Genomic DNA, 14102 nt, shown 5'->3' on the forward strand with positions numbered 1-14102 from the left:
TGAAGACTCTCCTCTGGGTTCCCGCGGCTCTCTGTAACTCTCCATGGATCTCCCTAGTTTCTTTTGGTTCTGACACCCCAACCCCACCTTGGAACCCGGGGCCCCAAGAGCAAACTCTCACCCTCACAGTCCCCAAGGTTCCTGCCACAAAATGGGCCCTTAGTGGGTATTTGTTGTTCCTGGAAACTCAAAGTCCCAAGAACAGTGATTCCAAAACTTGAACACTGTATAAAGCCCCCGGGGAGTCTTACTACAACGCAGATCCTGGTTGGGTACAGAGCCTGACTGGGTACAGACCCTGACTGGGTACAGAGCCTGACTGGGTACAAACCCTGACTGGGCACAGACCCTGACTGGGTACAGACCCTGACTGGGTACAGACCCTGACTGGGTACAGAGCCTGATTGGGTACAGAGCCTGATTGGGTACAGATCCTGACTGGGTACAGACCCTGACTGGGTACAGAGCCTGACTGGGTACAGACCCTGACTGGGTACAGACCCTGACTGGGTACAGAGCCTGACTGGGTACAGACCCTGACTGGGTACAGACCCTGACTGGGTACAGACCCTGACTGGGTACAGACCCTGACTGGGTACAGACCCTGACTGGGTACAGACCCTGACTGGGTACAGACCCTGACTGGGTACAGACCCTGACTGGGTACAGACCCTGACTGGGTACAGACCCTGACTGGGTACAGACCCTGATTGGGTACAGACCCTGACTGGGTACAGATCCTGACTGGGTACAGACCCTGACTGGGTACAGACCCTGACTGGGTACAGACCCTGACTGGGTACAGACCCTGACTGGGTACAGACCCTGACTGGGTACAGACCCTGACTGGGTACAGATCCTGACTGGGTACAGAGCCTGACTGGGTACAGACCCTGATTGGGTACAGACCCTGACTGGGTACAGATCCTGACTGGGTACAGACCCTGACTGGGTACAGACCCTGACTGGGTACAGACCCTGACTGGGTACAGACCCTGACTGGGTAGAGACCCGGTAAGGTGGGGCGGGGCCTGCAGCCCCCTGGGTGCACTGCTGCCGGCTGCCTGCCGGGGGACCAGGCTCTGAGGAGGTGAGCAGACGCGCCCCTGTTCTCCTCGAAGCCCGTGGTCTTGCCGGCAGCGGGGCCAGCCCGTCCAGGGGGCACCCCAGGTTTGGGGCCCGTTACCTCCGAGGTTTCGAGGGACTGGATCTCCCTAGGTAGCTCCACCGCGTGCTTGTTGAAGTAGTCCATGGTAATGGCGTTGTTCCAGTAGCTCAGGTTGTTCTCCGGGTTGGCCGTCTTCTTCTTCCTCCTCAGGCAGCACACTGTCAGCAAGACGGCTGCGGAGAGAGCCCAGGTTAGAGGGGCAGGGAAGTGACCAGCACGGAGTCCGCATTCCCGAGCGACAGTTGCCGCTCTCCAGGAGCAGCTGCGATGTCATACATTGAGCCACTTACCCCCTTCACTCATTTGCTTGTTTGTCCAACAGATTCCTGTCTATGCTGAGTGCCTTGTGTCAGGTGCTGGGGTGAAAGACAGACAAGCCTGCCCTGCCTTCACAAGCTTCCCCTCTAGTGTGTGTCTGGGGGGGCGGTGTGCAGGGGGCGTCAAACAGTATGTCCCTATCAGACACAATGAATGAAGAGGGTAGTTCAGCTAGTGATAGCTGTTCAGGGAAAACAGAACAGCCCGAAGTGGGGGGGCAAGGGAGGTGAGCTGGGGGAGAGAGAGCCATCACAGAAGGCCTCCCTGAGCAGGTGACCTTGGAGCTCAGAGTAGGGAGGAGCTAGTCTTGTGCCGAATGGGGGCGGTATGCTCCAGGTGGAGGACACAGCAGGTGCAGAGGGCCCGAGGTGGGGACAAGCTTGCTATGAGGAAGGAGCAGCAAGGCTGGGGGGTGGGGCAAGTGTGCAGGAGTGAGGTAGAGGATGAGGCCAGAGTGGCGTTCAGGGGCTGTGTCCACAGGCCCCCTGTGATTTCAGTGATCTGTGGGCAGCGAGGTGCTGCCCCCGGTGTCTGCTTCAAGGCAAGGCCATGTTCATTTGGTGGGATGGGAGCTTGCTGGCAGAGAATGGCACGTGAGCTGAGCGGCCCCGCTGGACTGGTGAGTGGTCGGGGGCAGAGAGAGGGGCAGAGCCCAGTGAGCCCTGGTTCCCATACTCAGCCTGGAAGGCAGAGGCTCACGGAGCAGGATCCTGGGCAGAGGTCTTGGGCCTGATGCGAAAGCTGCTCTGGCATCATCATCAGTATCACCATCATAAAAAGAAGCCACTGACAGTTACGTAGTGTATGTGCCAGGCAGGGTTCCAAGCACTTTATAAATATGAATTCATTTAATCCCTGACTTAACTCCACGAATTCAACACTATTGGGGTCCCCATATTACAGACAGGAAAACTGAGCGCAGAGAGGTGAAGTGGCTTGGCTGGGAACAAACCCCGACATCGCCTGGACTCCAAAGTCTGTCCCGTTGACCCTGCAGGGCTCTGCCTTGCACCAGCGTGCTGAAGGCCGAGGCAGCAGTCCGCACGGCCCAGAGGGGCCCGATCGGGGAGGAAGGCACGTTTGGATGTTGCTGATGAGCCAGGTGTGGACAGAGTGACCTGGGCCAACAGGGAAGGCCTGTCTGGACTCACACAGTGGGGATGCAATGACAAGGGTGGCAGGAGCCCTCAGGGAGAAGCCAGTAACTGAAGACTGGGCGTCTCCTGTCCAGGCTGCCACCACCAGAGCCTGTAGGGTGGCTGGAACGCCAGACCAGGGGTGGGCAGGGCAGCATCCCACACCCTGGAGGTGCCACCCACCTGTGCTCGGGGGAGAGGGTCCCAAGCTGCGCTGTCTACAGAGGCTGGCACCCTGATGGCAATGGCCACCAGGGGGCAGCAGAGGGCCACCCCGTCCACAGCAGCCTGTGTGGCCAGCACCGGGGCCCTCTGCACGCCTGCTGTTGGCTGTCCGGTGGCTGCAAAAGCTGGCCCCGCACAGGCTGAGACTTCGGGGCCCACACCCCAGGCCTCTGTGGGAGTGACTCTCCCTGAAGGAGGGATTCTGCAGCTCTCTTCCCAGTGGGCATCTGCGCCTTAGCGGGCCTCCTCCAGACAAAGTCAAGGGACCTGGCAAGTTTCCATTTCATCCAATGTGCTTTCATCAAAAGATTAATTTGCTCACCGTTGTCCCAGGTCTCCTTAAAAAGTTTTAGACATATAAAGGAAGTTTCTGAATGTTTGAGCTATAAGGAATTTTAGACTGGCTGGTAGAGACTTCTGAAATTTTGTGAGTGTCCCCTCCTTCTGAAGAGCCTTCCTTCCCTGGTGAAGGGGGTGGGGGTGGGGCAGCAGCAGAGCCCTGCCCGACTTGGGGCCCCTCCTCACTCTGCAGACGAGGACACTGCGGTCCAGAGCACCTGGTACACTCACCACGGGTCACAGGTGTGAATGGCAAGACTGGCCCAAGTCCCCAGGCCCCTCTCCCCATATTTGGTATCTTCATTCTTCGTCATAACTACCTTTCCACCCTGTGCCTGGAACTGTGGTAAAGAAATATCCTGGGGCGTTTGAGCTGGCGAAACAGCAGCCATAAAGGGCTTAGATGCAACAAAACCACGGACTGGGAACCCAGGCTGGCACGGGTGGCAGAACCCAGGCCCCACCCCTCCCCCCACCCCTCCTCCCCCCCCCCCCAGGCCTGTGCTCTCTCCAAGTCCCCTCTGCCCTGGCCCCCAGTTCTGGGTCCGTGTAGGACACAGGGCCAGGGTCCTGGGGGGAGGGCTGGCACTCTCGTGGGACGGCCCGAGGGTGGGAACAGGGAGTTCTGTTCCCAGCTCTTCTTCCCTCACGTGTTATTAGTGCTGTCGTCCCGCCTGCATTTCTCCCAGAAGTTCTCAGTGCCTCTCCAGGGCCATTTCACTGACATAGTGAAAGCAGGTTTGGCCATAGAAAGAGCAGAGGCTTGGAGTCCAGAAGACCTGGGTCCAAGTCTGCCTCCGCCAGGCGTTACACTAGGTAAAGAAAGTCACTTCATCAAACTGACTGCTATGGACTTCACAGGCGTGTAAGAGAAGTTAGGCGCAAACGCGAAATGCTTATTAGCATGCTGTGCACAACAGGTGCTTAATAATGAGGGTCTTCTTCTCCTCCCAGCATCCCCCACAAGAGAGACCTGGAAAGGAACCAGGCTGCGTGACTGTTTGGCTGGCGCCAGGCCAAGGCTGCACCCCTGGCTTAGGACTGTCCTTACTTCAGTGAGCCGACCTTCTGTCCAAGAAAGAAAAGTACCACCCAGACTTAGAGTCTCTGACACATTCCCTGTGCCGACCTTGGCGTCTCACAGTCTAATTTAACCCACAGAGGGACCATCTGAGCCAGGGACTGTTACGCTTCCCATTTACAGGAGAGGCTCATGGACGTTAACAAAAACAACCCTGCTCACCCAGCTAATTACTGGAACCTGATCCCAGTGTCTGTGACCCCTGGGCTCACGCCCGCTCTCCCATATTGTCCAGAACACTGGAGGGAATGTGCCTTAGTCACGCGAGGCACTTCGTCACCTGTACAGCTCTAGGCAGACACAAGGTGTGAGCCGCCCCCGGTCTGATTTAGTGCTTCAGCTGCTCTGTTTCTCTGAAGGTGACAGCCACCAAGACTCCACAGGGGGTCAAGGAGATCTCTGTTCCCTCAAGTTGTAAAACAGGAGTGAGGGTTAGGCAGGTTCTCTGCTTCCTCAGCATGTCCATGGGGACCCATCCGTGACCGGTCAGATGGGAGGCGGGAAGGAGGAGGAGGGCTACTGACCCGAAGATGGAGCCCTGGGGCCTGTGCCGACGTTTCTGGGAGAGCCGTGACTCTGGGGTGGACTCACTGTGTGACAGGAAATGGAAATGAAATCCTCCAGGCTCCCCGAGGATTCAACCTTTCCAAACACCTGCTGAAAGCACCCCCTCCATGGCCTGTGGAGCATGCACAGCAAACCCTCACAACAGTAAGATGGACAAAGCAATGGCTACATGACCACCGCCATTTACTGAGTGACTTCTCCACAGCATCGTCTCTGGCGTTCAAGCAGGGCTTCGGAGTGGGCACTGCGGCCACGAAGATGCTTTGCTCAGACCTCCTGCCGTGGGAAGCACGGCTCAGGGACAGCCCTGGCCGCCACTCTCCAGACTCAGCACGGTGTCTGGGCCAAGGCCGCGCTGCTTTTGTCTGCGACTGATGGTAGCAGGGGCACCAGTGCAGGTCTGCTCCTGCAGGGCAGGGGACGCCCCTGATGGCCCATCAGAAACCTCCTTAAAGCTGCACTGCAGTCCAAGGCTCTTCCTGCCCAGTGCCCCCCCCCCCCCCCCGCCCCCGGCTTTCTCAGGCGTCAGGCTTGCACTGCAGCCAGAGGCCCTCCCTGCCTTCTCCAGCCCCTTCCTTCACCGTATCACAGGCGTTTCCCCAGTAAACCTCCCCCAGGCCTAACCCTGTCTCGGTGTCTGCCTCCTAAGGGGCCCGAACTAACACAGTGAACACTGGCCCTGTTCCTACAGGTGAGAAGGCACTGGGTCGATGGTTAAGTAACCTGGCCGAGTCTCTCAGGTTATAAGCAAGAGCACAGGCACAACAACCGGGTGTGTCTGGTCCCCAAGCCAAGTCTTCCTGTCGCACCAGGCTTCCTCTCTGATGACCCACACAAGCTGAAAGTGAGGAAAAGTTAGTGAGAACAGGGAGCCCTGACATTCTTCCGGGTGGCCCCTTCATTTTGTTCATGAGTGACCCGAGTCCCTTGTGGGAAGGATGGGTCGAGAGCCAGGCTGGGGGCAATCACGGCCCTCCTTGGAGGGTGAGGGAGGAGGTCCAGAGTGGGGGGCTCCGTACAGAAGGCGGCACCAGGCCATGGGCCTGGGGATCCGGGTCTGCCGACCTACTCTCTGACTCCCCACCCCGGCCAGTCGGAACGTGCCTGAAGAAGCCTAAGGCCCCCCACCAGGGGGCGCTGTGTGGGAAGCACAGGGATGAGCTGAGAGAGTCTGGGCACGAATGACCCTGGTGCGGCCGAGGTGGCTCACCCTGGACAGCCTGCCTTGTCCTACCGCGGCTCCTGCCCCTCCTTCAACTGGTTCATAAGCCCCAGGGAGACAATCCTTTGGTTTACAAATCCTTCTGGTCCCAGTCTCTCATATTTTGTTCACTGAAAGAGTAATTCCGGCCCAGGTTTTCTTATACAGTTACAGTCACCTTGGACCTATGAGTAAACGGCCACACAGACACTCAGATTCAACCATTCACAGAGCAGCTGACAGAGCCGAGCCGCGCTGTGCACAGGATGTGGCATCTCTCTGAATGCTGCACTGACGCTCCGGGGACGCTTGCCTCACGCGTGGGAGGAAGCCTGCTGCTCTGCTTTGGCCCGGCTCCTTGTGGACTGGTGACGAAGACAGGCACACTGGCCCGGCTTCCCGTTCTCACCTTCCATAAAGCCCCTGTGTTCTCCGGAGGCTGGGAGAAGACATTCTCAAGACTGGGTGTGGCCTGGAAGCCTGGTGAGAGCCCAGGGCACTGACACTGGGGAGGGATGGTCAGCGATTCCCGGCCAGGCCCAGAGGCTCCAGCGGGAGGCGGTGGGCTCTGAGCGTCCTGTTGGTGGCAGCAGAGACCAGCTCAGGAGCCACATGGCTCCCCTGGCCCAGCCAAATGGGGCCTGGATCCAATCCATCTGGCTCCTCAGCCATCTGAAACCCTGCATGTACGGCTGTCCCAGGCCTGGCTCCAGAGACAAAGCATTCCTCCGTCCTGGCACATCTGCCCTCAGGCCGCTGGGCGGGGCTCACGACCCGGAGGGCAGGAGGAACCGATGATCCCCATCTGGGCAGGCCTGACGGTTGCCACGACCACCCCCTGCTTCTGCCGGAGCACCTGCCTGCCGCAGCCCTGGCCATCTGAGGTCTGGCTTCTGGTGGATGGAGAAAAGCAGGGCCAGGGCCTGTCTGAAAAGCCACATGTGAGAAAATCTATACATGTACTTTGCTACCATCTGGGCTGGCTGAACTATATGGCAAAAAGGCGAAGGGGGGGGGACCCTTCTTTGAGGACTCCAGAGTGAGCTTTAGAATATGAGTCATTGCCAAGAAGGTGTGACTGGGGCCCTCAGACCTGGAAGAGGTACGTCTGCCCCTCTGAGGACCAGAGTGGGGCAGGGCTCTGTAAACAGACTGTGTACTGGCTCCCGGGCTTTGGAAGGGCACAGTGTTCTGCAGCCGCACAGGTATTGTCTCAATGTTCCTCTCCTCTGGGCCTTCACAGGGTTAATGACGGCTGTACAGAGGCCGGGGCCAGGCACAGGACAGGGAGCTGTGTGTGGAGGCAGCCAGGGCTGAGGCAGGAGCCTCGGGGCCTGAGAAGGGTGGAAGTGCAGGTTCCCAGGAGCTGCAAGAGTCCACTTTGACCAACAGTTTATATCATCCTTTACGAAGGCTGTCACTGCCAGGAGCCTTCTCCAGACGCAGGCCCAGGCCGTGTCCTTGCTTTGGTCCTGGCTGACATTATCGTGCATGGCCTGGGCAGCCAGTGGGTTTTCTGGCTTTGCAGTAAGATCTGACCTGATCTCACACTCATATGCAGCAAAAGGGCTGGAGTGGTGTTTTTAGAATTGCAAAACCCACGTGTGGCCTGTAGGGGGCAAAGGCTAGATCCACTCTGTGCCATCAAGGCCAGGGGAAGAGGAAGCCCGGGGGCAGAGGGCTCTGGGAGTGGGGGAGCCTCATCTCGGCCTCTGATTCCCTGGCGCTTGGCACAGTGCCTGGTAACAGTGGGCACCCAGGAGGAGCCGTGCGCAGTCAGACACCCTGCCACCAGATCCGGACTGACGCTTCCGTGACTGGGGCCCCGGGCAAGTCACTTTACCTGGTGATTTACTCCCCCCCCCTTTAAGGTATGTTCTTTGCACAGCGTATTTACTTGTTTCTTTCTTTTATTTTATTCCTCTGGCTTGTCTGTTTTAAGGTTGGAATGATTAAAAATCATGGGAACTCACTCTGTGAATGAAAGCCTCTAGACACTCAGAAAGAGTGGAAAGTTAGAACACTGTCTCTCATGTGGTCACTTCTCCAATATGACCATTATCAATTATTTACTGGCTAATAGTGCAATATTTTCTCATTATCACTCTTCTGCTTTAGAAGTGGGCAACCACAGTTTTACGAGTATGTGTGTGTTTCCAGGACAGACAACAGAGCTGCCTAATGAAACAAGAAAAGAGGCAACTGCAAGCTTTTGCACTTGCCCTTGAACCAGGTCCGGGGCAGAAGCAGGCCGCACCCTCGACGTGGAAGGTCTGCGCTGCTTCTCCACTAGGAGACAGAAAGCTGCGAGGGGCGGCTCCTGGAAAGGATCCAGGATCCAGATCAACAAGGTCTTGTGGGAGTACAGTGCCAAGCAGAGACCATGTTCTCATAAAGGCGTGCACCTCCTGCCCGATGTTCACACGCCCTGTGAAGTTTCTGGGTGTCATCCCTCTAAAGGCCTGGGTGAGCCCATGGTGGGATGCGGCAGTCTGTACGTACAGCCAACAGAGCTGACGCCAGTGTGTGCTGCCTGAATGGGGTGAATGGGCAGCACTGTCCTGTCCCTTCTAAGAGCAACGATAAACTGGAGACCACCCAGGGGGCAGGGGGCAGGCCAGTGCCATGCAGTCCTGTGGAGAGACTTGCAGGCACAGGGACAAGCAGCTCGGAAAAAGAGGAGGCTGACCGTGAGGGAGCCACTGCCAACCTCTCGGGGGCTGGCACACTGACTGGCTTTGCGCAGCTTCGGAGGGCACGGCCTGGGACCGGAGAGGAAACACTACAAGGAGGCCAATGTCGGGCCCCCAGGAGAGCTGGGTAACCCCCGGAGGGCGGATGGGCTGTCCAGTGAGTGAGGAGCACAGCCTCGGAGCGAAGCTGGGTGGTAACTGCGTGGGGGCGGGCTGAGGCTGAGATCAGTGAGGCTTCCTGTGAAGTTATCGGGGACATTCGAAGAGTCTGGGGTCAGGTACCTGGGCAAGACATAAACGGCACCCAGAGGTGCCGAGGGATTATGTCAGGATCTTTATGGAGACATCAGGGAGCCTGCCTGTCGACTCCTCACTAAAGGAGTGATAGGCAGCAGCGAGGAGGCGCTGGTCACCTGGGGAGAGTCTTTCTCTGCCAATACCAGTGGCAGCAAAAGACAGAGGTGAGGTCCACACTGTGCGGCTCACACCACCCAGGGACAGGTGGGACTGGGGAGGGGGCACGGGAGAGGGCGGGCACTCACAGCAGGAGGAGATGGGCACGCTGATGGCCAGGATCACCCAGGCGATGTCCATCTTGCTCAGGCAGATGGTGGCTCTGTGCTGGGGTTTGTTCTCTTCGGCCACGTGGGAGATGTTCCCTGCTGTTCCAGGCTTCCAGGTGCCTGCAGGGACCAGGCGGTTGAGGAAGTTCCCTGTGGCCGTGGACATGACTGTGGAGAGAGGACTGGGTACCCTGTTGGTCACGGTGGGGGTGGCCACGGCCTCCTCCTCAGTTGGGGAAACAGTGCTTTCTGAGACCCCGGGGGGGCGGGCCGGGGCCCGCGGGGCTGAGGGTGTTGTGGAGGATGCTCCCTGAGGAATGCCCTCGGAAGGGGCTGAGACACTGGCATCGAAGGCAGCCTGGGTGGACCCCGTGGCGGCCATGAAGGCCCCAGAGCTGGCAGACAGAGGTCTGTTGGTTCCAGGGGTGACAGCCAGCCAGGAGTCACTGTGGCCGGTGCCGCCGCGTGGGTCAGCACGGGGGCGCTGAGAAGGCACTGGGGTGGGTTGCGGACTGGCAGGGGCACCTGAGGCTGCTGTGGCCCCTGGTGCCCCCCCTTGGCTGGTGAAGGTGGGGCCACCCCCCTGGTCAGCTCTGCTAAGGCCGGGCTTGTCTTCCGTGCGCACCGAGGGGGCGGTGCTTGGCGCCCATAAGGTCCTGCCGGGCGCCCTGGTTGTGGTCGCTGCCTGGGTCTGTGGCGAGGAGGAGAAGTCCCAGAGCAGGCTCTGGGGGGTGAGGCTGGGGGGCTCGGGCTCCACCGAGCCTGTGAAGTTGCCTTTGTAGAAGTGAAAGATTTTCCCCAGGGACGGCTTCTGCCCCAGATATGTGGAGCTCTGGTTTCTTCCCTGCTGGCCCTCCTTTCTTCCGGAGTGGCCACCGAGCGCAGGCAGGACAGAGCGTGAAGAACTACCAGCCCCCTTTCGGGAAGAGCCTGGGGGCCTGGGGGGCCTGCGGGTGCTGGCCTGGGGGGGCGCAGTGGCGGGGCGGGTGGTGGCTCCAGTCGGCTTTGTCAGCAGGATGGTGGGCCCAGCCTCCCCCAGGGGGTGGCGCTCTGAGTGGGAGGATGTGGTTGCCATGGCAGGAGGAAGGGGCCCTGTGGTGGGGGGGCCTTCAGCATGACGGGTGGCTGCTGTCGCCAAAGTGGTGGAGAAGGTGTTTGCAGGAGGGTGTCCATCTGGATAGGGTGGTGTTGTTGCCACGGGGGCCTCAGCCCGTGAGAAGGACCCGTTAGGATGGGGGCTTGGCGTCACCACGGAGATGGGGGCAGCCGTCTGGGAGGAGTGTCTGGCAGAGCTGAGCGGTGCTGTCACCATGGTGCCTGAAGGCAGGACCTGAAGAGACTCCCTGGGAGATGGTTCCTGGGCAGCAAATACCGGTGCTTCAGTCAGGGCCAAGGTCAGGAGGAAGCCTGAGAGGGAGACAGGGAGAAGAGGTGAACACCCAGGCAGTGGCTCGGCACCTGGGCCTCCCTGCCCTGCAAGCCTGTGAGGTGCAGGGACTCGGGGGGACATCGGGAGCGCTCCTGAGGTCCGAGCTGCCCCCCGGCCCGCATCAGATGCAGACTCGTGGAGTTCGGCAGGTCCGTTAGGTAGGTGTTCACCAGCTCTGCCGGGAGGATAACCAGCCCCGGGGAACCAGGGGCAGCTAAAGTGACCAGGCCCAGCCTTTCCCAAATGCCACCAGCCTTCTGCCCAAGGCAACTTCTCCAAACAGGCTGGGGCTGGGGATGGGAGGTAGCGTGTGGTCTCCGAGTGCCTGCTGGCCCTCGGCAGCCAGGGTGGGGTCAAGGCCAGCTTGACCAGCGGGAAGCCGGCAGCTCAGATGAGGGAGGCTTAGGTGGGCAGAGCTGGCCGGCTCCCATGTCTTTTCTCAAAAGAACAAACGGACAGACCTCTGTTCATTCATGCCCACCTGACAATTAAGGAGGGTCTGCCCTCTCTTGGACCCAGCAGGGCCCCAAAACGGCAGGGCAGTCTCTGTCCCTGAGCTTGCTCGCACAAATCCACGAACAATCCTACAACTAGGAGAGAGGTCCCAGTGCCACTGGAGACTGACAGACACAGGGGACAGGGGTCAGAAGAGGGCGACCAGACCAGGTGCCTGTGAGGCACTGAGCAGAGCCCGGAGGGGGTGTCCCAGGAAGGTCAGCTGGCTTTGTGGCTGTTGTCGGTGCCTGCTGCCTTCTCTACGGCGCTGAACTCTGGGACACCACTGCTGATGCCCAGACCTTTTGCACAGGAGCAGCCCTTTTGAGCATTAAAAGAAAGTCATGGATTTTGCCCAAAGGTCAGTAGTATTCTTGTAGTTCATTCATAAAATGTACAAGGAAAACAAATTTAAAAACAATTCTAGATATGTGTGGACTTTCCTAACCATGACAGTGGTGCCTGTCTTTCAAAACAACGCCTCACATAAATGTGGGACACGGGGTCTGTTCAGACTACAGACTGGGAGACAGGCCACCCCTGCGCAGCACAGGGCCTAAAAAGAGCGGGCATGCCCTGCTGAGGAGCGGCCCCCAGGGCCTCATTCGGACTGGGAACTATTTCTCCGCTGTGGCTGCTGCCTGCCCCTGCTCCAGCCCTGCCAGCCACCCCGGCTACAGCATAGCAGAGATCTGTCCCTGTCCTGTCACTCTCTTGGAGCCTCCCTCCCTGCTCACGGTCCAGCAGGACTGATGGCTAGAACTGGGGCCCTGGGGGTCTGGGACAGTCAGGAGAAGGCAGGGGCCCTGGTGAGCTTCCAGGAAGCAGAGAGGGGGCAACCGTCTCCTGGCATGCCTTTGAAGCAAGGCCCAGGATCACCACTGGGGCCGCCTCCAGCTTAGGTGTGGGGTGGGGTTCTGGAGTGGACCGGTACCCCCTCACCCTGCACTTGTGAATTAAGGGGTTGGGGGTGCTGAGGGACAGTTGATCCAACAGAGACTGTAGTACCCATGATCTCTTGGACTGACAATTTGCCCTAAACAACCTACGTTTTCTAAGCTTTCATTTGTGATCCAGCCCATGCATCAACAGTGTGCTCCACTCACTCAAATACACCCTAAAACTGTTTACTGAGCACCCGCTCCAGCCCAGTCTCTCACACTTGACTTAATCCTTCCAGCCACAGGAAGGAGTAGAAAACTGAGGCTCAGGGAGATTAAGCGACACGTTCAGAGCCCCACAGCATTGGAAGTACATGAAACCAGGCTGTATCCAAACGCACACTTTTCCTGGTTGAACATCTCTGATGCTGCAGAAAGAGGAAGAAGAGGGTGCGGAGCTGCACCCACAGAAGAGACAAGGCACCGCTATGCCCCGCCTCATTCAGGGTCGTTCAGCCTCTCCCTTGCTGCTTAAACCAGAGGGACAGTCTAAGAACTGGTATCGAGACTTCTGATATTTTGAGGGACATTCCATTATAAGCCTCTGTTTGGCTCCTGAGCGCCTTGGTTTGATATAAGCGTTGCTGTGAACCCAACTGGGCACCCCCAGGTTCATATGTGGGGGCCCTAACCCCAGGTACCTCAGAGTGTGACTGTGTTTGGAGCCAGAGCCTATGAAGAGGTGATTATGACAAAATGAGCCAGGACGGTGGGCCCTGACCCAACCTGACCAGGCCCTTACCACAACGGTAGGGCCTGCAGACACACCTGCACTCGGATTCCTGAGCAGGACACGGCGAGAGGGCAGCTCGGCAGCCAAGGGAGAGGCCTTATCAGAAACCAATATGGTCAGCATCTTGACCTTGGACTTTTAGCCTCCAGAACTTTGAGAAAGCAAACTTCTGTTGTTGAAGCTCCCTGTCTAGGCAACTTTGTATGGTAGCCTAGATGACTTACATTAGAGACCCCCTGCCCAACTCCCCCCCAAAAGAGAGGTGGAGACAGCGGCTTGTGTGTAGGCAGTTTATTTTGGGAAGTGATCTGAGGAGACAGTGATGGGGGTCTGGGCTGTGATGAGTGAAACACAGAAAACCAATCCAAGGGCGAGTTATGAGCTGATTAGAGTGGGCAACGCAAATTCATTGGGGACGTCTGGAGGGGTCAGGCAGATGCACCCCAAATCATCCACGGAAGATGAGCCCTTACCTGGCAGCTCCCATCCCTGCTGACCCACAGGTGCTCTGTGGGTGTCCCTGACATGTCACTTCCTCTCATGGGGCTGAGTCAGAGAGGGGCCCTCTGGTGACACCTGCCCCCAGTGGGTGGCTGCCATGGCAGCTGGTGTTAAAGGTAAGGGCCAGAGAACTCCTGGGGTGAAGCACCAGATGTGTTCGGTACAACCAGAGACTGGAGACCAAGGGCACCTCAATGTTGTGGCAGTGGGAAGGGCAGTTCCAAGCTTTCAGAGAGCCCCCAAGTGACCCCAGTGATGGGCCTGGGTGGGACAGGAGCAACCCTGGCCTCCAGGACTTTCGCAGCACTCCAGAGGCGGAGGGTGCTTTATAATAAGCAGGGGAAGAAGTGCCCAACTCTCCCACCAGGAGCATCCCCGGGGGCCAGAACCCTCCCAGCGAGCAGGTGCACGACTGAGCCCCTCTCGCTGCTGTAAGCAAGTCTGTTTGCCTTTGCACACCCTAAAGGTATTTTTCTCTCCAGGAGAACTGTTAAACAACCTCTTAGCTATTTCTTCTTTAGATTTTAGAATAACCCTTTGGGTCAATGAACTGATCCTGCCATCCTGGCTGCAAAGGGTTTTCACCTGGAGGAAGACATTTAGCTGTTACTGTGTAAGGGCCCTAGAGGTAACTCAGTGCAACCCCTCATTCACAGAGGGGGCAGAGGAGGCGTGTAGTCACTTGCCCAAGAACACACAGCTGGCTGGAGAC

General features: G+C 58.3%; 1 protein-coding gene across 3 annotated transcripts in view; it reads right to left on the minus strand.

The window, feature by feature from the left end:
• The window catches only part of TMEM108 (transmembrane protein 108), a 296705-nt gene that overhangs the window by 6022 nt on the left and 276581 nt on the right, over positions 1-14102 (minus strand). For all 3 annotated transcript variants that reach the window (XM_037143879.2, XM_053668973.1, XM_053668972.1), the window contains exons 4-5: positions 9271-10698; positions 1187-1341 (exon numbers count right to left, since the gene is read on the minus strand). In XM_037143879.2, the coding sequence (XP_036999774.2) occupies positions 1187-1341; positions 9271-10698 (1583 nt within the window). The remainder of the gene's footprint in view (positions 1-1186; positions 1342-9270; positions 10699-14102) is intronic.

Source organism: Artibeus jamaicensis, unplaced genomic scaffold (assembly GCF_021234435.1).
Source record: "Artibeus jamaicensis isolate MK-2021 breed Jamaican fruit bat unplaced genomic scaffold, CSHL_Jam_final contig_519, whole genome shotgun sequence".
Classification (NCBI taxonomy): domain Eukaryota; kingdom Metazoa; phylum Chordata; class Mammalia; order Chiroptera; family Phyllostomidae; genus Artibeus; species Artibeus jamaicensis.